The sequence below is a fragment of the Nipponia nippon genome, unplaced genomic scaffold (assembly GCF_047370975.1).
Source record: "Nipponia nippon isolate SJK-2023a ecotype South Korea unplaced genomic scaffold, ASM4737097v1 scaffold_19, whole genome shotgun sequence".
NCBI lineage: Eukaryota > Metazoa > Chordata > Aves > Pelecaniformes > Threskiornithidae > Nipponia > Nipponia nippon.
Genome location: NW_028262335.1, coordinates 4,539,347 through 4,560,994, shown reverse-complemented (window position 1 = coordinate 4,560,994; position 21,648 = coordinate 4,539,347). Strand labels below are relative to the sequence as shown.

Sequence of the window (21,648 nt, the reverse complement as noted above, 5' to 3'; positions counted from 1 at the left end):
CAGAGCAGCTCAAATTGGTGAGAAGACCATTCTATTTAAAAGATAATTGAATTATCTTCAGAGCATTTTAGGTGTTGTGACATTACTTAACACTGTTTATTATAACTTAATCTGTGGTGTGGTTGATGGTGTGTGGACATCAATGCCTCAGGCTCTTTGACATAGCTGTAGGTGTGTATATGAAGTTACACGTCTCATAATCAAGTCATTGTAGATGGCTTGTGATTTTAGAAACAAGACATTGTTAGTTGTGTCCGAGCTGTTTTGTATGTCCCAAAGGTATTTACCTTTTTCCCCTTGGCTTCTGAGGTGGGATAACTTGTCGTGCTCTCGGGGGGTTGGAGGGAGGAAGCCTTCATCAGTAAACTCTTAATATTGTTGATGTACATGTAATTCAGAATGTGGTTTACTATTTTAAAAACTATAAATAAAAGTTATGATGTTGACATGAAGATACTGCTGTTTTCTATTTCTCTTGGCGTAAATTCAAATAGACTTTTATAGTTGCTAAACCTCGAAGAATACTCTGTTAAAATTAGAACAGAATTTTGTATCATCAGTATTTTCCATTGTTTATAACTGCACTCATTGCATTTTGGTAAATGTTCCTTGGCAGTAATGCCATGAGTTCATTACAGGATTTTTGGACTGCATTTGTAGTGATTTCATTTTTAGTTTTTAAAGCACGTGCGGGCCAAGAACCTGGGAAGCTGCAGAGAAGGGAGCAGGAAGAGTCAGTATATCTTAAAGAAAAAAGTATTTTCATATAAAACAGCCAGTGCATTACTTGTAAATAAGCCATACATTTGGCTCGGAAAAGGAATTGCTTCTTTTTCCTTATTTAGAATTGTTGTGAAGGAATTGCTTATGCAGCAATCTCCATCTAATGGTGCAGAGTGAAGAGCTCTTGGCTTTTACTGACATCCATTGGAGCTTAGTGTTCAGCATTTTCCACCAAGTGCTTAGTTGCTTGCAACACTGGGCAACGTAATTAGAAGTTGATAATAAAGAAATTAGACTGGATATTTTTCTGCTGTAGGCAGAGATTGATGTGGAAAAGAATTTGTGTTTAGAGGAGGGGTGAAAAGGGACCATATTCATAGAGTGCAGTGTATTGAGTTTTGTTCTAATAAGCTGCCCTTCCTGAAAAGGATTAAGATATGAGAATACGTAGATTATTTTTTTTTTTTTATGTAAATGGTGTGTGTAATGTACGTGTAAGTTCTCTCTTCTGTGGGGCAGAGTGAGAAGATGGGTAAGGGAGGGGAGGTAACATCAACCACCTCGATTTACTGGCCGTTATGCTGACAGGGAGACTATAGACTGTTCATGTATTGTGCTCCTCTGCAAACCCGAATTTTATGGGGAGGGGAGTGTGAGAAGGGTAGAAGAAAACTGCAAAAAATCATTTACAATGGTGGAAAGTGGGAAGATACACTTGTACCCTTCTTGGGAAGGGGAAGGTGTTTCTAGCAAGTCCTGTTGTCAGCCACCTTTTTCTTCCTTAGCTGATTCTGTTTTCCATTTTCCTTCCTGATATTAGAAGATAAATGAGATCTCTAAATATCTTGTTGTTAACTGGACCAGCCATTCTTTGTGTTATGGTTAATTTTAGGGTTAATTTTAATGACATCCTTTTAATCTTCCTTTAGAGTGACTGTAGACTTCAGTGTAAAAAAAAAAAGGGTGGGGGGAATACTTTTTTAATACAGTGGATAAGATTAGATCATCAGGCAGAATAGATCCCTTCTGTGTTTCATCCTTTTTTTTGGCACTGTTCTGATTTGTCTGACAGGCATGTATGTTGGAGCTAGTGTATGTAGTGCCCTTGAATGCACACTGTGCAGATGTTCAGTCTGAATTTATAAAAGCAATTTATTTTTCTTGTTACGATGATGGGTAACTTCTATGAAAATGATTAGCTTTTTCCCCTGCTTTTCTTCTCAATATTTCCTCAGTATTTAGCAGATAAGTAGGTGAAATGCCTTGTAGATGGCAGTATATATCCCCTCTGTCATGATAACCAATTATTGCATATGATTTTCAGGACTGTTGAAGATTTGAAAAACAATGAAAGTCAATGGAAGGATTCTCCTCTGGCTACCAGGCATAGAGAAATGCTGAAACGTTGCAAGACACAGCTTAAGGTTTGTAAGTGATTCAGTTCTCAACTAAATGCCTTTGTCAACCTGTCTGTATGTTTACTTCGTGTCCTAATGTTTAAATGCAACTTCCCACTGATGCTTTGTGAAAATGGTTTTGAATCCATGAACCATGTGAGTACTGCACTAGATGGTGATCGTGATATGTTGTAACGTTAACGGTGAATTTAAAACCTGAAGTAACACCAAGACTCACTTAGCCAGCATTCCTCAGAAAGAAGAAAATAGTATTTTTATTGGAGAGAGAACAGCAAAGGGATTGTGATTTGTTCAGGGAGAGTTGTGCGTGCACAATCCATGCCCAAGGTGGAGATGGAACTCTGGAGTCCCTAATCTCATGTAGAATTCTTGCAAAGATGAGTATGCTGGGGTCCTCTCTTTTGAAGGTCTGTCCTGCTTAGGTCTTACTAATATAAATTGACACAAATTTTCTGAGCTGTATCACCAAAATGACTTTAATTGCACATTTTCCCACTTTGATACCTCTGTTATTTCTTTCATTGTTCCCATAAAGCTTGTAAAAGGCTTCCCTGTCCCTGCTACTCTGACTTATGTGTGTATTTTTCTTTATATGTTGGGGCTTAAGTGCCCTGTTTATAAGAGCATATAAATAAGAGCATATTTTTAAGAAGAGACCATTGTATAATTGTTATAATTCACAGATATATTGATTAGCTTGGATAGGCTTGACCTTCCTTTTATGTTGTCTTGCCCTGGATTAGTTTTTGTATGCATATTCTGCAGAAACTGGTGAGGTGCAAGGCTTGTGCAGATGCTGGTTTGCTGGATGAAAACTTTCTCAGGAGATGTCTGAATTTCTATGGCATGGTGATTCAGCTGATGCTTCGCATTCTTGACCCTGCCTATCCCAAGTGAGTGTCAGGATTATCTGTGTAAATTGTATCAAAGTATTTCAGATCATGTTAGACTGTTAACTGAATTTAGCAGTTCTAGAATTTTAATTTTTTTTTTTTACAGTGTCTGCATTCTTACATGATTGTTATTTTATTTATGTCAGGGACATACATTCTTGCATGGAATATATGTCTTATTTATAGTTTAAGGTTCAGTTGGGGTGGGGAGCAACCCACAGTATGTTTAGTACACTTGAAGTACTGACGTGGATTTTTAAAAAGTCTGTGTCAGAACTTTTGTAAAGTGTTCCCATAGGAGAATTCCACAGGAGAGCTCGTGACACTTTCTACTTAACCCTGCTATTTTATTGTCCTGTTTGTTGTCTCTTTTATTCTACAGCGTAAAATTGCCTTTAACTCCTGAAGTTCCGAAGGTATTTGCAGCATTGCCAGAATTTTACGTGGAAGATGTTGCTGAATTTTTATTTTTTATTGTACAGTAAGTAAGGTTATAGCTAAAGGAAACTTGTACTACCATTTACCCTGTAACAGGTGGTGTGCACATAAACTTAGGGTGCGAAATTAGGTTCCTAGCTATTCTGTAGTTAATGTTCTGTTTTCTAACAACAGCCATAAGATTATGGCGTTGGCAGGCATTGCTGCAGAGGTAATGCCTAGGTGAGCTCCAGAGTCCCTCCTAACCTATTTTTTTCTTGGAAGAAAGTTAAAGGTTTTTTGGTTCCTTCCCGCCAAGAATTTTCTTCATGGTTTGGAGTTTGCTGAGTCCTTTTGATTTTATGATAAGTTAAATCATCCCTAGAATAATAATTTTAAAAAGTCATAGCTTAATAACTAGAAAATTCCCCCATTTATAAATTTGCTGGGATGAAATGCATTTGTATAGTTGTAGCAGTTTAGATGGCCATGAATACTATTCAGATGTAATCCTGGAGTTCTGAAGCTGGTCACTATCTCCCTGAAAATGTACCTTCAAATTCAGGCTTCGCTGTGTTGTGTGATGAGGAGATGTTTGCGTTTGCCTTCCCGAGCTGCTGTTACAGTGGTACTTCGCAGCACATTTGCTATTATGCACAACAAAAGAATATGATAGTGTTTCACGCTAAAATCCGGCTTCCAGTGAACAGCTGGCAAGACGTTTTGGAAGAGTAAGAATCTAGTTTCTGTAGCAAAAGATGGGGAATTATGGTAAAATGACTGAACTTTTGCTGTTGCTGGTGACTGATCTGAACCTACTTGATGTATATGATAAATCTTCTGCAGACAATACAGGATTGGTGGTTTTAATTTTGTTTTCCTATCTCCCTCTTCTCAGATATGCTCCTCAGGTGCTTTATGAGCCCTGTACTCAGGACATAGTGATGTTCCTTGTTGTGATGCTGTGCAACCAGAACTACATCCGAAATCCTTATTTAGTAGCCAAGCTGGTGGAAGTGATGTTCATGACAAATCCAGCTGTTCAGCCCCGGACACAAAAGTTCTTTGAAATGATTGAGAATCATCCTCTCTCCACTAAATTGTTAGTCCCCTCCTTGATGAAGTTTTACACAGGTAAATGCTTTATCTGTAGTTCACAGAGTGTACGGCAAGCAATGAGTATTACAAGGCAAAAGACTATGTTAGTTGTTGTAACCTTTTGGAAAAAAAAAAAAAAGAGTAGATCTTGGGTCTTGTGAAGATGAGGCTTTGTTGCTCAGGAATCAGGGGAAATAGCATTAGATGGAGCCTCGAGAATTCTAGTCCTCACCCAAGCTGCTGCGCGCTGATAACTCCAGCACTATAGATTGATGTGACGATTGTTTTTGTGGCATTTAGAATCCAAACTGGAAGTTTTGTGTTTGTTTTGTATGGGAGTACTGGGATTTTAAAACTTGCGACTGTGGTTTTGCTAGTCCTGTGGATTCGGATGCTTTAAAAGGGCTTTGCACCAACAGAAGGAGCCATTTTTGCAGTGTTCCCGGAGTTTTCTTGTTAGTGAAATTTTAGACTGTGGGACGAAGAGCAGAGTGGCATTGAATAGAACAGAAAGTTTTGTTTTCTGAGGATTTTTCTTCAGAAAGGAGGTTGGTTCTGGATTAGAAAATGGGCAGTGCTGCTTCTTTTAATGGGGATTAAGCTGGAGACTTCTGAATGGGAATTGAATTTCATCTCTTAAAGCTTGGTGCTTGAAGATCATCGCGTTGGAGACAGCAGGGGAGAGATGTAGTGTGTCTCAGGTGAATCCTGGTGGGAAAGAGTTTTGATTTCGGTTCTGGGATCTCTTTTCTTTTCCAGATGTTGAACATACTGGAGCCACTAGCGAATTCTATGACAAGTTTACAATCCGCTACCACATCAGCACCATTTTCAAAAGCCTCTGGCAGAATATAGCTCACCATGGTACATTTATGGAAGAGTTCAAGTGAGTAAGAAATTGTGTATAATGCTGCTTACAGTCATGCAAGCTGCTCAGGCAGTGACCTGAGGAGGTTATTACCATTGGGAATGGGCGATACTGCTTTCCATTGTGTGGTAAATGGCAGCCCTTTGCAGTAGAACTGGAGAGTTTCTAAACTGAGCTCTGGACACCACAATCAACTTGGCTTGGGGAATGGGATCATTATTCAAAATATTCAGTGCAGAAGGAGTGTTGCTGGGGCTGCAGTCTGGTCTGCACACCCATCTACTCTGCCGTGATAACTGTGTTTCAATGTTTTCAGCTCTGGGAAGCAGTTTGTTCGCTACATCAACATGCTGATAAATGACACAACTTTCTTGCTGGATGAGAGTCTGGAGTCCCTAAAACGTATCCATGAAGTGCAAGAGGAGATGAAGAATAAAGAACAATGGGACCTGCTGCCCAGGGTGAACAGAGCTGTTTTTCAAAGTGCCCTTTACTTATTTTTAATTTTTTTAATACAAGACAATAAAAAAAACTTTTTAATAAGGGGCAGCACCAAAATGCTGCTCGTGAGAAGCAGTTCTCGATGCTTTTTCTTGCTGCCAGTATGGCCGTGGTCACTCTGGATGACATTCTGCAAAAAACATCATTCTGCATAGTTATGTTGTGGCTGGCAAAGAGTGTGGTGTGAATTGGAAATAGGATAAAGTTTTAAATTACTGTGCACTTTCTAAGTGGAGAAGCTGAGACTTTAACCTTCTTGAAGGAGGTTTTGGAGGATGCTCGCCAGTTGAATTGACTTCAAGGAATAGAAGCTTTTATTTTGTTAATGCATTGATCCTGGGTAGATTCAATGCAGACAATTAGAGTCCTATACCTCAGACCTTAGCCTAATTAAACAAAAATTGTGCGTGTTGACCCACCAATGTCAGGTACTTCTATTTTAAGGTTATTGATTTAAAAACAAAAAGTATGAAAAGAAAAGCTATAAAGATCTTGTTTGTTAAACTTACTCTGGTTTGCTCTTCTGAAGCCTTTCTTCCTGTCTGTGCCTACTAGCAAGGTAAAGCCATTACTGTAGTGACAAAATGAGCTGGTACATCATCTACAGATTGTTCCAGTGTGGAGTGTTTATTACTTATGATGGTGCATTAATTAGAGAGAACGTCACTCGACTCTCAGATCCCAAGTTGGTTTTGAAGTATTGGCATTTGGATGGAAAGGAAGCATAACCCAGTTCTGCAGCTGTGAGGAGCAGTTACAGGATGTAAACAGACTCAGTAACTGTGGAGTCTTGTGATACCATTTGTGTTCATTTTCTAGTGTTGCAGAATTCTGGAAAATTGGTGCAGACTTTAGTATGGGGTAGTAAAAGTGAGCTGTACCTTAAATTAAAAGATGTATCACATCTGGATTTGCATTGCAGTCTTGTTCTTTCGTCTGTCTAGGTCATGTTAGCGTTATGGCTCTTAAGGTTTTGATGGGTGATGATGTAGGAAATTCTGTGGGCTTGTAACCACCGAATGTTTATTTTCTAGGATCAGCAGCAGGCTCGGCAATCGCAGCTAGCTCAGGATGAGCGCGTCTCTCGTTCATATCTTGCCCTGGCAACAGAAACTGTTGATATGTTCCATATCCTTACCAAGCAGGTTCAAAAGCCTTTTCTCAGACCTGTAAGTCCTGCTCAGATTTAACTTGGTTTCTAGCTTCTCTAACATCTCCACTGTTGGATAATAACCTGGAAACGTTTGGTAGCCCTTTGTCTCCGTTCTCCTCCCCTTTCTCCAACTTGTTGAAATCTAATTGCTGTTGAAGTTGTTTGATGTTAAGAGCATTACCTGAGTCACTGAGGTGGTGTGATCCTTCTAGACAGAAGCCGTTTGCATTATATTTTTTTAATGGAAAGCATGCATAAAGAAAAGACACTTCCTGCAAGCAAGACTACAAAATGATAATTTTATTAGTTAATAATTCCTGATCTTGCTGTATGCAAATCTAGCAGTAATCTTCTTTACCACTGCCTTCATGCTGTGACCTGTGTTTCACTTGGGTCTTGTAGGAACTTGGACCACGATTGGCTGCCATGTTGAACTTTAACTTACAGCAACTGTGTGGCCCCAAGTGCCGTGACCTGAAAGTCGAAAACCCTGAGAAATACGGGTTTGAACCAAAGAAGCTGTTGGACCAACTGACTGACATTTACCTACAGCTAGATTGTGCTCGCTTTGCTAAAGCAATTGCTGATGATCAGGTGAGCTCCAAAAACATGAGAGGGGGAAGGGCAAAAGCACAGTGGACAAAGAGGACTTTGCAGAATACTCTAGAAGCGTTTCATCTTACTTGTGTGCTGCCACCCAGTTTCCGTCATATATGCTTGCAATTTTTCTTTCAGCAGATCATCTCTGTTCATGTTCTGTCTGCTCTTTGTAGATGGGTGTGTTTCCAAAGTGTTTTGCAAACCTGTAGATGCACATAAACATCTGTAGCACTTCACACACTGAGGAAACTTCCTGAGCATTAGCTGCTTATTAGCTACAGCCTCATTGTAAATTAGCAGAAGTACTTTGTCCTAATTTTGCAAGTGGGAAAACTGAAGCGTACAGAGAGTTTTGACTCCCTCCCCCCTTCCTCATCGAGAACACATGACACAGGTAGAGCTGGGACTGAGAATAAAAAAGCCTCATTTAACAATCCAAAGTTCATTCTCTAGACTAACAGTTTCCAAATTGTATTCCCTTTGATATCACTTTATTAAATGGCTGTGTAATAAACTGACAAAACGCAACATACATGAGACACCTTTGAACTCCTCACGGTAACCTTCAGAGCAGAATGCTAATTCTTAAGGTAGATAAGCTATCGCTCACCTCTGCGTTCTTGTGAGGTTGTCGGACTGCTAAATCGCATCTCTCCATGCCTGCGTCTTATAATAAAAACTTTTCAAAATCTAGAGGACAAAAATGTTCTCAATGGCTACTTGAAATGCCAGTGGAAGCTGGTTTACAATACATGAAGCTGTATTTACATGTCTAGTGAAGGAGAGGTATCAGAGTAACTCATGATCTGTTTTTGTAATTATTTAAGTTCTGATAATTGCAGATAATATCAGTAACACTTCTGAAACAGACCTTATGTGTTCGCATGTGTATAATGAGCATGCAGTGTGGTTTTTATGCTGTTCAGTGTATATGAAAGTGAGAACGCTATCCACCGTTCATTCATCGATGCTAGTCACAGCGAAATGCACAGCAATGACATAGGGATTAAAATGAAAGCAGCCTGCTGGTGTGGGAACTGGAATAAAGCTTAATTAACAAAGTAGCCCTTCATAAAAAGGAGGGGGAGTGACTAGGATCTTGGAAACTGTCAATGACAGGAAAGAAACACCAAGGAAATGCACAGTTGGTTAATGGCTGCTGGTATTAGGAGAAAATAACGAAACAAACAAAAAGTTGCTTGATCATGGCAGGGTCTCTCTAAAGCATTTTGATACATCTCCCGTTTGCAAATCCTAGCACGTATTAGAAGGAATCCGAAAACGTTTATAAAGCCCTGGGCATATTGCCATGGTTCTGTTCTCCTCTGTGGACTAGAAAGGAGTTTGGGTGGGCACTGTGTCCCCGAAGTAGTGAATGGTGTTTCTTGGTGTGATGTAGTGTAGATGAAAGAAGTAGGGCTGTGTTGAACATTTTAAAATCCCCAAGGAAAACAGAAATCTGTGAGACTTAGTGTGTTTTGTTGTGTCATTGAATTCAGCCTCGTGCTGCAGTGTAAATATCAATTTTTATTAAAAGGCTTATATCAAAACATGGCATTGTGAACTTAAAAGAAAATGGTGTCTTTAGAACATAAGCAGCTTGCTTAACTTTCTTTGTTTACATGAAAGCAAGGCTTGCTTCAGTTGAAACTGTAGGATATGCATTTGGTCTCTGAACATTGTCCTGTGTAGCTGTACAGTTCTTAGGGCGCGGGTTGGCAAGTCTCCAGCAAGCATTAGCTCCCTCTGAGTTGCCTTACTATTTTTGCAACATCATGGGGTGGGTTTTTTGTTTGGTTTTGTTTGGGTTAGGAGAAAGAATCACTTCTTTCCCAGTACTGCCTTGCACATTATCAGAGAAGTTAAGAAACCAAAAATACTTTTCGTTTTATGCTGTATTTTCAGGTAAGACTTCTGAGAACAAGAATGCAGACAGTAGTGGCAAGGCAGATGTTTTGTCTAAGGAACAGTCCTAATAATTATAGTCAGTCTCTCCAAGTGTCTTATTAATTTTGATAAGGTGATGTTCTGTGGCTTTTTTGTTTTGTTTTGGGTTGTTTTTTTTTTTTGGTCCTGAACAGTTCTACAGTAGTGATGACCAGTAAAAAAGCATAAGTCTACCTCACAGGTGACATCTTGGTGCTAGACAAAATGTTATCTGCACACTACTTTTCTGCCTGACGTCATGTTGCGGTTTCATTGATCCCTCCTTCTGAAGTTTTAAAAATGCATTAAAAGATCTTTAGAATTTTTCTGGCACGTTAGGCTACTACAACTCAGCAAAGCTGTCTTTTTATGCTTTGCTTGTAGAGGTCCTACAGTAAAGAGCTCTTTGAGGAGGTTATCTCAAAGATGAGAAAGGCTGGCATCAAGTCAACCATAGCAATAGAGAAATTCAAACTGCTCGCAGAGAAAGTGGAGGAAATCGTTGCCAAGAATGCCCGTGCAGAAATTGATTACAGCGATGCTCCGGATGAATTCAGAGGCAAGTTGAGTTTTCTAAATACTGATTCTTACAGGAGAAGAGGGATTTGTTTTGTTACTTTGATTCTAAGTATGTATACATTAGTAGAAACTATGTATTGTTTATGAAGCCTTGCATCCTGCTCTATTTCAATTAAATAGTTAAGTAAATATAGAAAGCTAAGAGTTTCTTTATTTTTTCCCTGGGATTGTACTGTCCAGTCCTATCCATGTTTTGCTTGCATGTACTTTTAAAACAGTAAAAGAAAACCAAAATCTGAAAGTAGGTTGAAAATAGCTAATGCCAATTCAGAAAGGGAAAAGCAGTATAAATGCTGAAGTCCACTGCTAATCTCAACCGTTTTCTGTAACGTCAGCAATACACCTGATTGGGCACCCTGAATATCAGTCCCATGCTGTGGTTTTGTGCGCAGACAAAACTTGTCGCTATTGTCCTCAATTTAATGAGGAGACACTTGTGCCCTCAGATCCGCTTATGGACACGCTGATGACCGATCCTGTGCGGCTGCCATCTGGAACTATTATGGACAGGTCGATCATCCTGAGGCATCTGTTGAACTCTTCCACTGATCCTTTCAATCGTCAGACGCTGACAGAAAATATGCTGGAACCAGGTATCGGTTTAGCGGTTGGCAATGGAACTGTTGACGGGGGGAAGCAATCTGTGTGCAGTTTGTTCTGTATGCTTTCAGAAGATAGCACTGAGGCCTCAGCGGAGGTAACAGTTCTTTCATCTCGCTTTGCACAGAAAAGTTCATTCCTTCTGTTTTCCCCTTTTCTGGGAAAAAAAGCCCCACGCCTTTGCCTTTATAACTACTGGGCTAAAGGATATCATTATGGTAGGCAAATGCGTAATTCATTTACTCAAAGCTGTGCAGAAAATACATTGATAGAGAAGTAATAGTAGATATTCTTGATCAGGTTTCTAGAAAAGAAGTTGCTATTGGTCATGAGGAGCTTTCTTATAATGGTATCACTAAATAATTAAGTTAATCATTCTTTTTTTCTCTTCCTTACACTATTAGTGCCAGAACTGAAAGAGCAAATCCAAGCCTGGATGAGAGACAAGCAGAATGCTGACCATTAAAAACTCCCTTGCAGTGCACGCCAACACGGGTGGGAAGAACGGGGCGTGGGCTGTTGTGGTAACAGTGGCGCAGCTATGCTTTGAGAGCTATTGATGGGATTAGCACGCCCACTGGCACTGCCTTGCAGGAGTGACCAGGAGCATGTGGACGAGGAGAAAAGCGGCTTCATTCTTGTACATATATTTAAGTGATAACGATGGTCAATAACATGGAGGACAAGCTAGGAAGTTGCTTATGTTACAAAACTGTCCTTCAGTATGTCACATTTTGGAGTTTTTACAGCTGAATTATTTTAGCAAAGATGAATGGATCAGGGCAGCATCCCTTCAACCTTATTTTTTACAGCCAGATATCCGTTAATTTGATTGTGGTTAGAACCTTCGACGTTTTGCTGCTAAAGTAACTTTTTCCTCTTTCCCTCCCTTCTTCCTCTTCCCCCCATCAAACCTGCACTGCTGTCTCTTTTTTTTTGTAATGCAAAAAAAAAAAAAAAATCCCTGTGAAAATCAAAATCATTCCCCTGCCCTCAAAAGAACATATTCTGTGCGATAACTGTGCCTGCAACAAAGTGTTCATCTCGGGATCGTATTTTTATATTATGCATATTTGGTTTTTAATTGGTGTTAGACACAAGGATAATTTCAAAAAGGCAAAGACTTCACACATGGATTTTAATTTCTGTTCTTTGAAATGTCCCTTTTCTTTATGTTGATCTAGATGCTCTGGTATTTTTGAAAAGCCTTGAGATAGAAATACGTTAAAACAGCTGCCATGAATGAGATGCTTGGAATACCAGGATTTCAGTGACTTTTTAAAAAATAAAATCCATTCTTTTAATGCTGCAGATATGATATATGCTAACTGACAGTTCTGAGCCATTAGAGCTTGTCCGCAGAGAGCAGATCCTTTTATTCTTGGAGGCTGCAGTTTGGGGCAGGGGTCATTTTTTATGTTGCGTACCAATTTGTATCCATGGCTTGGCCTTACCAAAGCAGAAAGGGTGCAGGAAATGTAGAATTACATTTTTAAAAAAAAAAATAAAAAAAAATATTCACAAACATTTTTGTATTACTGCCCCCTGCATATGATACTTGAATTTCCTTTTTAAAAAGGATTTGAAACCACAGTGTTTTAAAATTAAGTCTGAAAAAAAAGTTTTTTCTTTTATTTGTTTTTTTCGCTGTGTCTTCTGTTCAATTCCTGACTCTCTTGAACTACAATAAATGATACACACTCGCACGAAATGTCTCCTTTTCTCTTTCTTTAAGTGCGTCAGTGAAGGTATAAAAAATACAAACGGTTGGGTGGCTTTGTTCAGGTTTGCTGATAGTGATTTAGGATCTGGAGATAACTTAGTCAATTATGTGAAAAATTTCTGAGCACACAGATATCGGTAATACTTCAACTAAGGAATGTTCCCAAGTGGGTGACTCTCGTACCTATTCATAGCTACGTGACAGTTGGTGACAGGCTCTGGAGGAACTTTGGTTAGGATATATACATAATCCAGTGCTGACCTCTGACATGTGCAAGTAATTCTAAATTAAAATATGAAGATGTAGTGGGATTGGGGTTTTGTTTGTTTGTTTTTGTTGGTGTTTCCTCCCTGCAGTGTGTGTGTATGTGGTTTGTTTTGTTTGTTGTTTTTTTGTTTTTTTTTCCCCAGGGGTGGGAGGAAGATTCCAAAGTTTGTGTCTGCATGGGCTGCTGGAATAGAGAAGTTTTGTTTGTTTGACTGATTTTATAGTTCCTTAACCCTCACTCCTTCCACAAATTCAAATCGCTCTCTTCTTCCCTCTTCAAAAGTCACAGAACAAAGTCTGTTGTGCTTTTCTCTGCAGGCTGTCATTCGGCATCGAAGTCCATCATGGTTTCTGAACAGGTTACAAGGGTACGCGGTGAGCTGTAACTTCCAAGCTGTGCTTTCTTTTAGTAAAGAGGTGATTATTTTCTGTGTAAAGAAAAACTCTTAAGTGTTCCACTGCCCCCTCATTATTAAGGATTATAGCATGAAATCTCTAGAAACGTCCCAGAATTTATACTTTGATGGAGGACAACTGTTCAGCAGTGTGTATTTGTTTTTACTGAAGGATGATTAAACTGCTATGGTTTCATATTTGGCTTTTTTTCTGTAAGTTAACATCATATAGCTTCTAGTTTTATTGGCAGACTATGAATGTGTTGGAAAGATGGAAGAAATGCTTTCTTCTAATTTTCTTCAGCTATTACAAATTAGATGCACCGCCACCTTTGTGAACAAGGATGCTGTGGAGACAATGAGCAGTCTTATAACGTGAGAGGGGCGCAAGCAGAAATAATGCATCCTTAAATTTAAAAAAGCTGGTTACCTGTACAGGGCTTGCGGTCTGCTATTCTCTAACAGTTCTTGATATTTCACATTTGAAGTCTGAGAACTAATATCAGAGAGGGTTGTGAATTTAAATGTTTTGCCAGAAAATCTGTATGGAACTAGCTCTTTTAAATGCAAGTATAAAATGAAAATGCTATTTTTTAAAACTTATTCCATTGTACCAACTGAAAGGCTTGTTTGAACAAATTCAGGATGTTTCTCTTAACCTTGTGTGACAGGAGGAAATAAAAATATTTACATTTGGTATAGGATGTATCAAGACAGTGCCCTTCAGAATCTGAATTTATATTTATTCTGCCATCATATCAGACTTTGACATGAGGAATATAAATAGCAAAGCGCATTACTGAACTGTTGTGTCTAATTATGGGATCCATTTATCGCTTGAAAGTGTATCAATGCAGATATCACAGAAGACACAAAGGCTAACGTAAGTGGCTAAAACAATTTTATCTGAAGAACTAGTATCAAGTATTTCAAAGGTGTGAATTCAGACAAATGCTCTCCCAAATTCAGCATTCATGGGCAGAATAATGTAATGTATTTTAATAGGAGCCACTGAAAGTACCATTATATTGCTGTCTTCTGGGGACAAAAGTGAATCAAACCCCTGTCTTTCAGTGGATAGTGGACATTTGAGTATCTGGAAGGGAAAGCTGAAGTCAGTATTGGATTAAGAATAAATCTCCCACAAAAGCATATCAGTTGTGTGACAGCTCTTTAATTCATTTAATCTTACCTGCAGTTTTTTATTTCCCCTGCCCCTACGAACGTGTCATTTACCTTTTTCCATCCAACTGTAACCTTATTACAATACAGAGACTTTATATTAGAGATCACAGGAACTATCAATTGATCAAATTACCTTTGGCATTTGCATGTATTTGCAGGATCTGAAGAGCTTTGAGCTGTGAATTGCTCATCCCAGGAATGGCTAACTTACGTAAACGTTGCAAAATGTGCTTTCCTTGAAAAATTAGAAGTTACAAGATTGTATCGCTGGTCTTTACTTGTCCTCTAGCTCTGTGACTAGAGCAATTACTAGGCCGAGTGAGTTCTGATGTTATAGCAATACAATTCAGTACAATTGATTCTATTATATCACAATTTACACTTACGTAATAGCACAATTTACATCTCTGTCAACTGTTCCCTGCTGGCAGCAAGGACAGCCTAATGCTGTTAATGGCAGGATGACGGTGATGCTTTAGCCAGCAACAGATTGCCTCTAACAATCCCCAGGAGCGTTGCACTACAACCTAACTGTCTTCCTCTTCGTTATTGCTTAGCTTAAACCTCCCCTCTTGCCTGTACTTAAACGGGCTTCCCAGCTTTAGGTAGCACATCTCCGTGATTCGAGTAACCAACTATATTTGTTTGTACTAATAAATGTGAGAAATTTTTCACAGTACTACTTGCTCTCATTTTTCTGGTATAATAATGCTTAAGAACACTTTTATTGTGCTGGGGACCTGCATTATGTGAACATTTTCTTGTATGTCTAAATTCTAGTTTTAAACACACACGTGCTTGCAGGGAATGGGATCCGCCTCTGCTGTTTTGCAGGGTTACATGGTATTGGTCAGATTTATATATATATATATATATATATATAAAAGAGTAAGAATGGTCCCTTTCCTATAAGGGACTGGACACTAATTTTGTTAAACGGGATTCATAGGTAGACCATTGCAGTAGAATTCCACTTAAGTACATTTTCTAATAAGTTAATTCTACATTACCCAAGGAGACCTGACTTTCAAAAACGATCTTGAGAAGGCTAGTCTAATTAAATTGACATAAAATGCCCAAGTTCTATAATTAAAAAGGCGTCACAGCCACCTAGATGAGGACTGTCTTAATACTCAACCACCTTTCAACTCCATACTTGGATATTTAAAGAGGAATTTTCCTCGTGTCCCGTTGCAGTGAGTGACCTCCCGGATGCTATATAGCATGTGTCATATGCCCTTATTTACCATTTTCTTTCTCAACATGTAATGAGACTTTCTCTGAAAATTTCTAGCAGATTTTTCAAGACTCTGTAAGCACGCAACTGAATTAACACACTGGAACTGTTCTATGCGAGTACTCTCCAAACTTAGACAATGACGCAGGAGCTACTGTTCCTAAGAGACTCAACACAAACTTCGCTGAAATAAAGTTAATCCCATTGCCTGTTACCACGGAGGACTACGGCACGTACCCAGTATTCTGACAGTTTGCAGAGGATTTTGAAACAGGTTTTGTTCTTGGGTTTTTTTTGGTTGTGTTTCTGTTTTCTTCCACAGAAATTACATCTGACCTAATTCTGCGTGGCCCTAGATAGAAGTTAGCGCAGTTACACCACCCTGACACCACCACTGAATCACACGTCCCATCAATAGGAAGGCTTCCAACGTTCAAATAAGGGTATTTGCTAGGACACAGGAAAGCCACCTATTTTCGCTTTGTTGGTTCTGCGGCGCTATTTCCCTACAAACTCCTGTTCAGCTCCACAGTGTTAGACTTCTGCATTCGTAGGTGTGCCTGCAGATCGTATGCAAGCACCACGAGATTGGCAAGGGGGAAAAGTCACTTTTCACCAAACAGAAACTAAGAAATAACTCCTGAAAACCTGGAACTGATGGGGAACACGACACACGGCGAAGATTAACGTAGTTAACTGCCAGGGGCCTGCAAACAAAAATAAACCTCGTTCTGAAACTAGAAATCTCAGGTTCCAAATGTTCTCAGCAGCTTAAATCCAATTTGTATATGGTGGTGTGTGTATGGAAAATATCTTATTAAGGTATTGCATGTAATATTATTTTCTTTAAAATGCTTATAAGCTTAAACACAAGCCTATTTCTAACAGTAGAAATTATCAAAGTACTGATGGAATGGAGGAACTTTACAGCTGAAGTTATTGCCACAAAAATAAATTACTGTATGCGGGAAATTTCTGAACGTACAAGAGTTAATACAGCACCATTTGACTAAAACAATTGAATCACATAAAAATACATTGAGACATCTACAAAAAATAACGTAGGCTGCTCAAAAAACGTGGGTTTTTGGGGGAGGAAGGGAAAATTAATCCCTCCCCTCTGAGCTACCATTGTTAGGCCTTGTGCAGGCCAAAATCCTACTGAATCCCGTTGAAGTCGGCTGGGAGTTGGCAAATCCGCTACTTCAGGCACCGTTTTTCGGCAGGCAGGCAGACCTACCCGCTCACGGGCCCCTCGAGTCGGGGGCGCCAACCAGCCGCGTACATTAAAAGGCTTTTTTTAGTCACAAGCGCCCAATTTCTGCTCACGTCTTCGGTAACGTCACGCCCCGCTCCCTCGCGCGCAGGGAAGGCCGGGGCAGCCTCGGGGGCGCGCACGCACACACCTCGGCGGAGCGGTGAGAGGGCCCAGGGTGTCCTCGTGCTGCTCGTTATAGGTTAAAAGAGGGACGACGCGGGTTCCGTCCCGAGTTCTGATTGGCTGGGGATGGAGAAGAACCGATTCCCGTGTCCCCGAGGCGCGGCGGAGGGATTGACTCAGAGGGAGGAGTGGAGCTCGTCATTGCGGACGGGCATTCCCGAGCTGTGATTGGTGCACGGCTGCGTCAGTCTGTGATTGGCACGGCGAGAGGCGGGCACACGCCGGTTCTACGCCTGACGATTGGTGGGCTGCAGGGAGGAGGGAGCAGCGGCCTGCGGCTATTGGCGGGACGGAGGTTCCTCCCCCTGCGGAGGCGGGTTCGGGCGCAGAGCCCCGCGATCCTGTCAGTGTGGGAGCGGCGCTGTGGGGAGCGCCTCGCTGCGCTCCTTCTTCCCGGCGCGGCCTTTTTCTTTCCTCCCTCCCCCTTTCTCCCCTCCCTCCTTCCCTCCCTCGCCCTTCCCGCTTCCTTCCTGCTCCCTTCCTGGCGGCGGCGGGGGGGGTGTCTCCCAGCCTCGGTGGAGGCGGCGAAGCGTGATGGCGATGGCCGGACTCTTCTCTTTCCTCCGCCCCGCGTTGCGCTGTTTCGTCGGCCCCGCCGCCTTCCCCAGCTGCTGACGGCGCCGGCGGCCCCGCACTGCCCGCGTTCTGCGGATACCCCCGCCCGTCCCCAGGTGAGGGGCGGCTTTCGCTGAGGGAGCTCGGCCCGGCGGCGGCAGTTGGCGGGGGAGCGGGGGGAGGCGAGGAGGGGAACGGCTTGGTGCCGGGGCGGGGGGTGGGGTGGATGCCGTAATGCGGAGGGGGAGGCGGGGGTTGCTGGTTTACGCAGCTGTTGGGCAGGGGGGGCGTGGGGGGGGCGCCAGGGGTGGGATGGGGCCTGGGAAGCAGAGGGGGGGAACGGGGAGCGTTGGCGGGACAGGCTGCCCCGGAGCTGTCAGGGCAGCGGCACAAGGGCGTGGGGCCCGGCTCGGCCTTTCCTCGCCTGCATCTGGCTGATGCATGCACTTGTCCCCTGGGAAGCTTCCTTCCCCGTTCCCCCGGGCGCTCCGAGCCATGGCGCTGCGGCCGCTTCCCGTCCTTTTCCTCGTCTGAATCCCGTCCGCTCTGTGGGTCGCGAATATCGCCGCGTTTCGCTGTCCTTTTCTTCCTTTCTAGCCCAGATGAGGTGCAGGCGATAATTGCTTGTTCAGGAGGGAGGCATAGTCCCTCAACCAGCTGGACGATGCCAGAATGTAAAAGGATTGTGGTTTTCCGGGTGGTTTTTTTTTGTGGACCTGTAGGTAGTGGATCTGTCCCTGGATTCAGTACAGCACAATTACTGAGGCAGCCATATTGGGATGATGATCTGACAATCCTCTGTGAGCTAAGTCAGGAGGCAGGCGTCAGGAGACAGGATGACAGGCCTGGTAGTTTTGGGGTCATTTGCAGAAATATGGGTATTAAACTGAGGTTGGAGAACTAGAATTCACCAGAAGCAGATAGTGAATTTGTATCTGTTCTCTGAAGTGTAAAATACGTTCATACCAAATTTTAAAGTATATTTCTCTTCGCTTCCAGCTCCTTCTTAGCTCAGTTCTTTTTGCTATTGCACAATCCAGTACACTGGTGTGTTGATAAATAGTCATATGTTTATATGATCAGATTTTCAGTGCATCGCCAACTTCTGCACCAGTGTTTTATCTGGCATCTTCACTTAGTACAAAGATAGCAATTCGTAGTGTGTGAGTTCAGCTGATATATCAGACTGTCATCACTACCTGATCCTTAGTAGAGGACCTAAAATTGGATTCGCTGTGGTCCTCTTGTTCATAAACCCCTGCTGCTCTGAACAGCTGTTTTGCTAACTTGCCATATACTAATCTCTGTCCTTGTTCATTTTCTTTCTTTAGAGCTGTTGTACTGATTAAGTTACAAGCCACTTTTTTGTTTAAAAGTTAACACATTCTCTGCTAGGCAAACCTATGCAAATATGACACAATGCCTGGCTACGTTAAATAAAAGTGATGCTTCTTCATTTGTGATGTGTGGTGGTTTTTGTTTTTTTTTTTTTATTTGAATGTAGAGATACAGATTCTGAACATTGTTTTTGTAACCACTTTGAATTTGTTGCAAACTTCTTTGAATAGATAAATAATAATTTGACTCTAAATCCCTACTCTGCTTGTAACTTTATTTAAAAAAAATAGCAACATGTTCTGTATTTTGACATTGCAGAAAAACTGGTTTGTCAGAACTTTCAAGTACATCCAAGGATCCAAGTCTTAATGAACAGCTTGTTTCTTTAGACACTTGTGTGAAAGTCCAAATCTAGTTACAAGTGCTTTGAGACCATGAAGGGTGATTGACCAACATCATTGCGTTTGTCAGCTTGCATAACAGAAAACAGGCAAGATATTTAGATGATTTGTTTAGTGACATACCTTAATATTAAAGCCTCAGTGTGTGACTTACAGGGTGGATGTGGATATCTTTTAATAGTAGTTTAAAATAAGTGTAAAATTAATAAGTAGGATTTGCTTTTGTGCTGGTGGAGCTCACTAAACAACTCAAATATTATCTACCACCTGTTTTAGAGCCAGTGGTATATCATGTCAAAGACTCAGACGTGCAATTCCCTTCTTTTCTTGGTTCCTGATTGGATTCATACAGACTGAACGTTAAAAGATACACAGCTAGTAGACTCTTTCCAAGACATTAGGAGAATGATTCATTCTAGCATGGATGGCAGCCTTCTAAGCCTATAATGGACACATAAAAGACAGCTTTTTTTTTTTTTTAAAGATTGTTCTTCTAAATCTGTATCACAGACCGTATTGCACATTTTGTTTTGCCTTGTTGCAAGTTACGTCTCCTATCGCCACTCTGTAGACAGCGTTTTGTAGTAGTAAGTGGTACTACTGGAAAATGTGGCACCTGAAAAACAAGTTGCAATTTATTATTTGTTACGCTTTGCAAATTGATCTTATTTTGCCTAAACATCTGAAATCCATGTGCAACTACAAGTAGGCATTTTGCTTATTTCAGCTGTGAAAAGCAGTAGAGTTGAGAATGAATGAGATTTAAACTTGCACCACATTTAATTTTCTATGAGCGCAGAAAAGTTGGTGATTGCAAACATCTAGCAGTTAAGTTTTTATGATGTTGTAGGTGATTTTGTGACCTGTTCTGTAAGAATTTCTTCACAGCTATGTTTCAAACAAGGCTATCATTTAACTAGTGTCTATGGAGTCTCTGGCGGTGTGCTTTTCATGCTTTCTTATTGTGAATATGGTGTTCAGAGGTACTCAAGAATTATTTTTTTTAAAGTCAATGACTCTTTCACTCTGTCTTCTGTTTGCCAGTTTCCTAGATGTACTAGTTATCTGTAGAAATTAATGTAGTACTCTGAGAGGTATTTCTATGAAAACATCAGGAAAAAAAAAAATCTTTGTATGTGGGACTCTTCAGTAAGAAGGGAAAATAAGCTCCTTATGTTTCATAAATAATAATATAAGAACACACTGGTTGTATTTTTGTTTTCTTAAAAAAAAACCCCAAAACTCCTTCATTAATGGCCTTACCTTTATTCATTGGTCCTTCTCAGAAGCTGACAAAATTATGGGTTTCACATTAATATGGATAGATGGGGAAAAGAAAGATGAGAACCACTAAGCCCATGTCAAGTAGAGTTTCTATGATATGCTACACCCTATGTAAATTCCGCCTACTTGTCTTTTTCTGCAATCTGACAAAGTAAACCGTGTGACTATGAACTTGATAATAACAGAGATTTTGCTCTTGATGGGTTTCTTAAATTGTATTTCAGAAAAAGAATGCTTAGTGGCCATATGCAGTAACATTCCTGTTTTCTAGCAGCAATATTCGGGGGCAGTTGAATAATACTACTGGGACGTATGAGGATTAGTCTTGTCACTTAGCTTTCATGTGAGGGTACGGGTATGTAGGCAAGAGTCATGTTAAGAAGGGAGAGCAAAAATTCCACACGGCAGTTGCTCAGGAAGGTTATAATGAAGCTACATGTTTGATACACTTTGTTATAGAAAAAAGTAGGCACCTGTGATCAAGAGTGAAGAAAGCAGTCCTCTAAAACAACCCTGAATCTCTGTTAAACTTTGAAGATCATGTGAATTCATTCCCATTACTTTTTTGCTCTCTTCTATGTTTAAGTTTTTAGTGAAACTTCTTAAAATTCTGTACTAACCTAAAGCTGACTGTGTGGCCGTCTCATGAATCATTATTTTACCAGTTTGCTGTACCACTGACATTGAAATTCAGTTGTCTTGTCCCAGAAGATGTTCCTATTCTAGTCTGGTGAGATACCTCAGGTACCTGCTAAAATAAGGAATGCTTTAAATTACTTCTTCTACTTGGTGGAGTAGTTTAATTTCTGCCTTCACCGTGTGATGGCATTAATGAGGTAATGCAGCTTTATTAAAAACTTCTTGTACAGTGTGAAGATGTGTCATAAATTGAATTAAGCATGCATAAGTATTTTTACCAGCTGTAGAACTTGCTTTAGAGCTGAAATGCTTCTGCTTTAGATCTGCTAGTAAGTTTTGTGCCTTTGTGACACTGTGATTACAACTCTGAAATGAGCATTTCATTGGATATGTGGTGTATAGATAAC

The 21,648-nt window shown here is 40.6% G+C and overlaps 2 protein-coding genes across 13 annotated transcripts in view; both read left to right on the top strand.

The window, feature by feature from the left end:
- UBE4B (ubiquitination factor E4B) overlaps positions 1–12,497 on the top strand; it is a 42,252-nt gene extending 29,755 nt beyond the window's left edge. For 2 of the 3 annotated variants that reach the window (XM_087755232.1, XM_009460937.2), the window contains 11 exons: positions 2,048–2,147; positions 2,907–3,034; positions 3,417–3,515; positions 4,350–4,585; positions 5,309–5,435; positions 5,734–5,878; positions 6,953–7,087; positions 7,474–7,665; positions 9,982–10,156; positions 10,623–10,769; positions 11,181–12,497. In XM_087755232.1, coding sequence (XP_087611358.1) covers positions 2,048–2,147; positions 2,907–3,034; positions 3,417–3,515; positions 4,350–4,585; positions 5,309–5,435; positions 5,734–5,878; positions 6,953–7,087; positions 7,474–7,665; positions 9,982–10,156; positions 10,623–10,769; positions 11,181–11,242 — 1,546 coding nt within the window. In that variant the 3' untranslated portion in view covers positions 11,243–12,497. The remainder of the gene's footprint in view (positions 1–2,047; positions 2,148–2,906; positions 3,035–3,416; positions 3,516–4,349; positions 4,586–5,308; positions 5,436–5,733; positions 5,879–6,952; positions 7,088–7,473; positions 7,666–9,981; positions 10,157–10,622; positions 10,770–11,180) is intronic. The other variant, XM_009460938.2, reaches the window with a different exon arrangement.
- A 4,867-nt stretch (positions 12,498–17,364) lies between these two features.
- KIF1B (kinesin family member 1B) overlaps positions 17,365–21,648 on the top strand; it is a 96,984-nt gene continuing 92,700 nt past the window's right edge. For all 10 annotated transcript variants that reach the window (XM_087755268.1, XM_009460939.2, XM_087755262.1 and 7 more), the window contains exon 1: positions 17,365–17,695. The gene's annotated coding sequence lies outside the window, so the exon portion shown is untranslated. The remainder of the gene's footprint in view (positions 17,696–21,648) is intronic.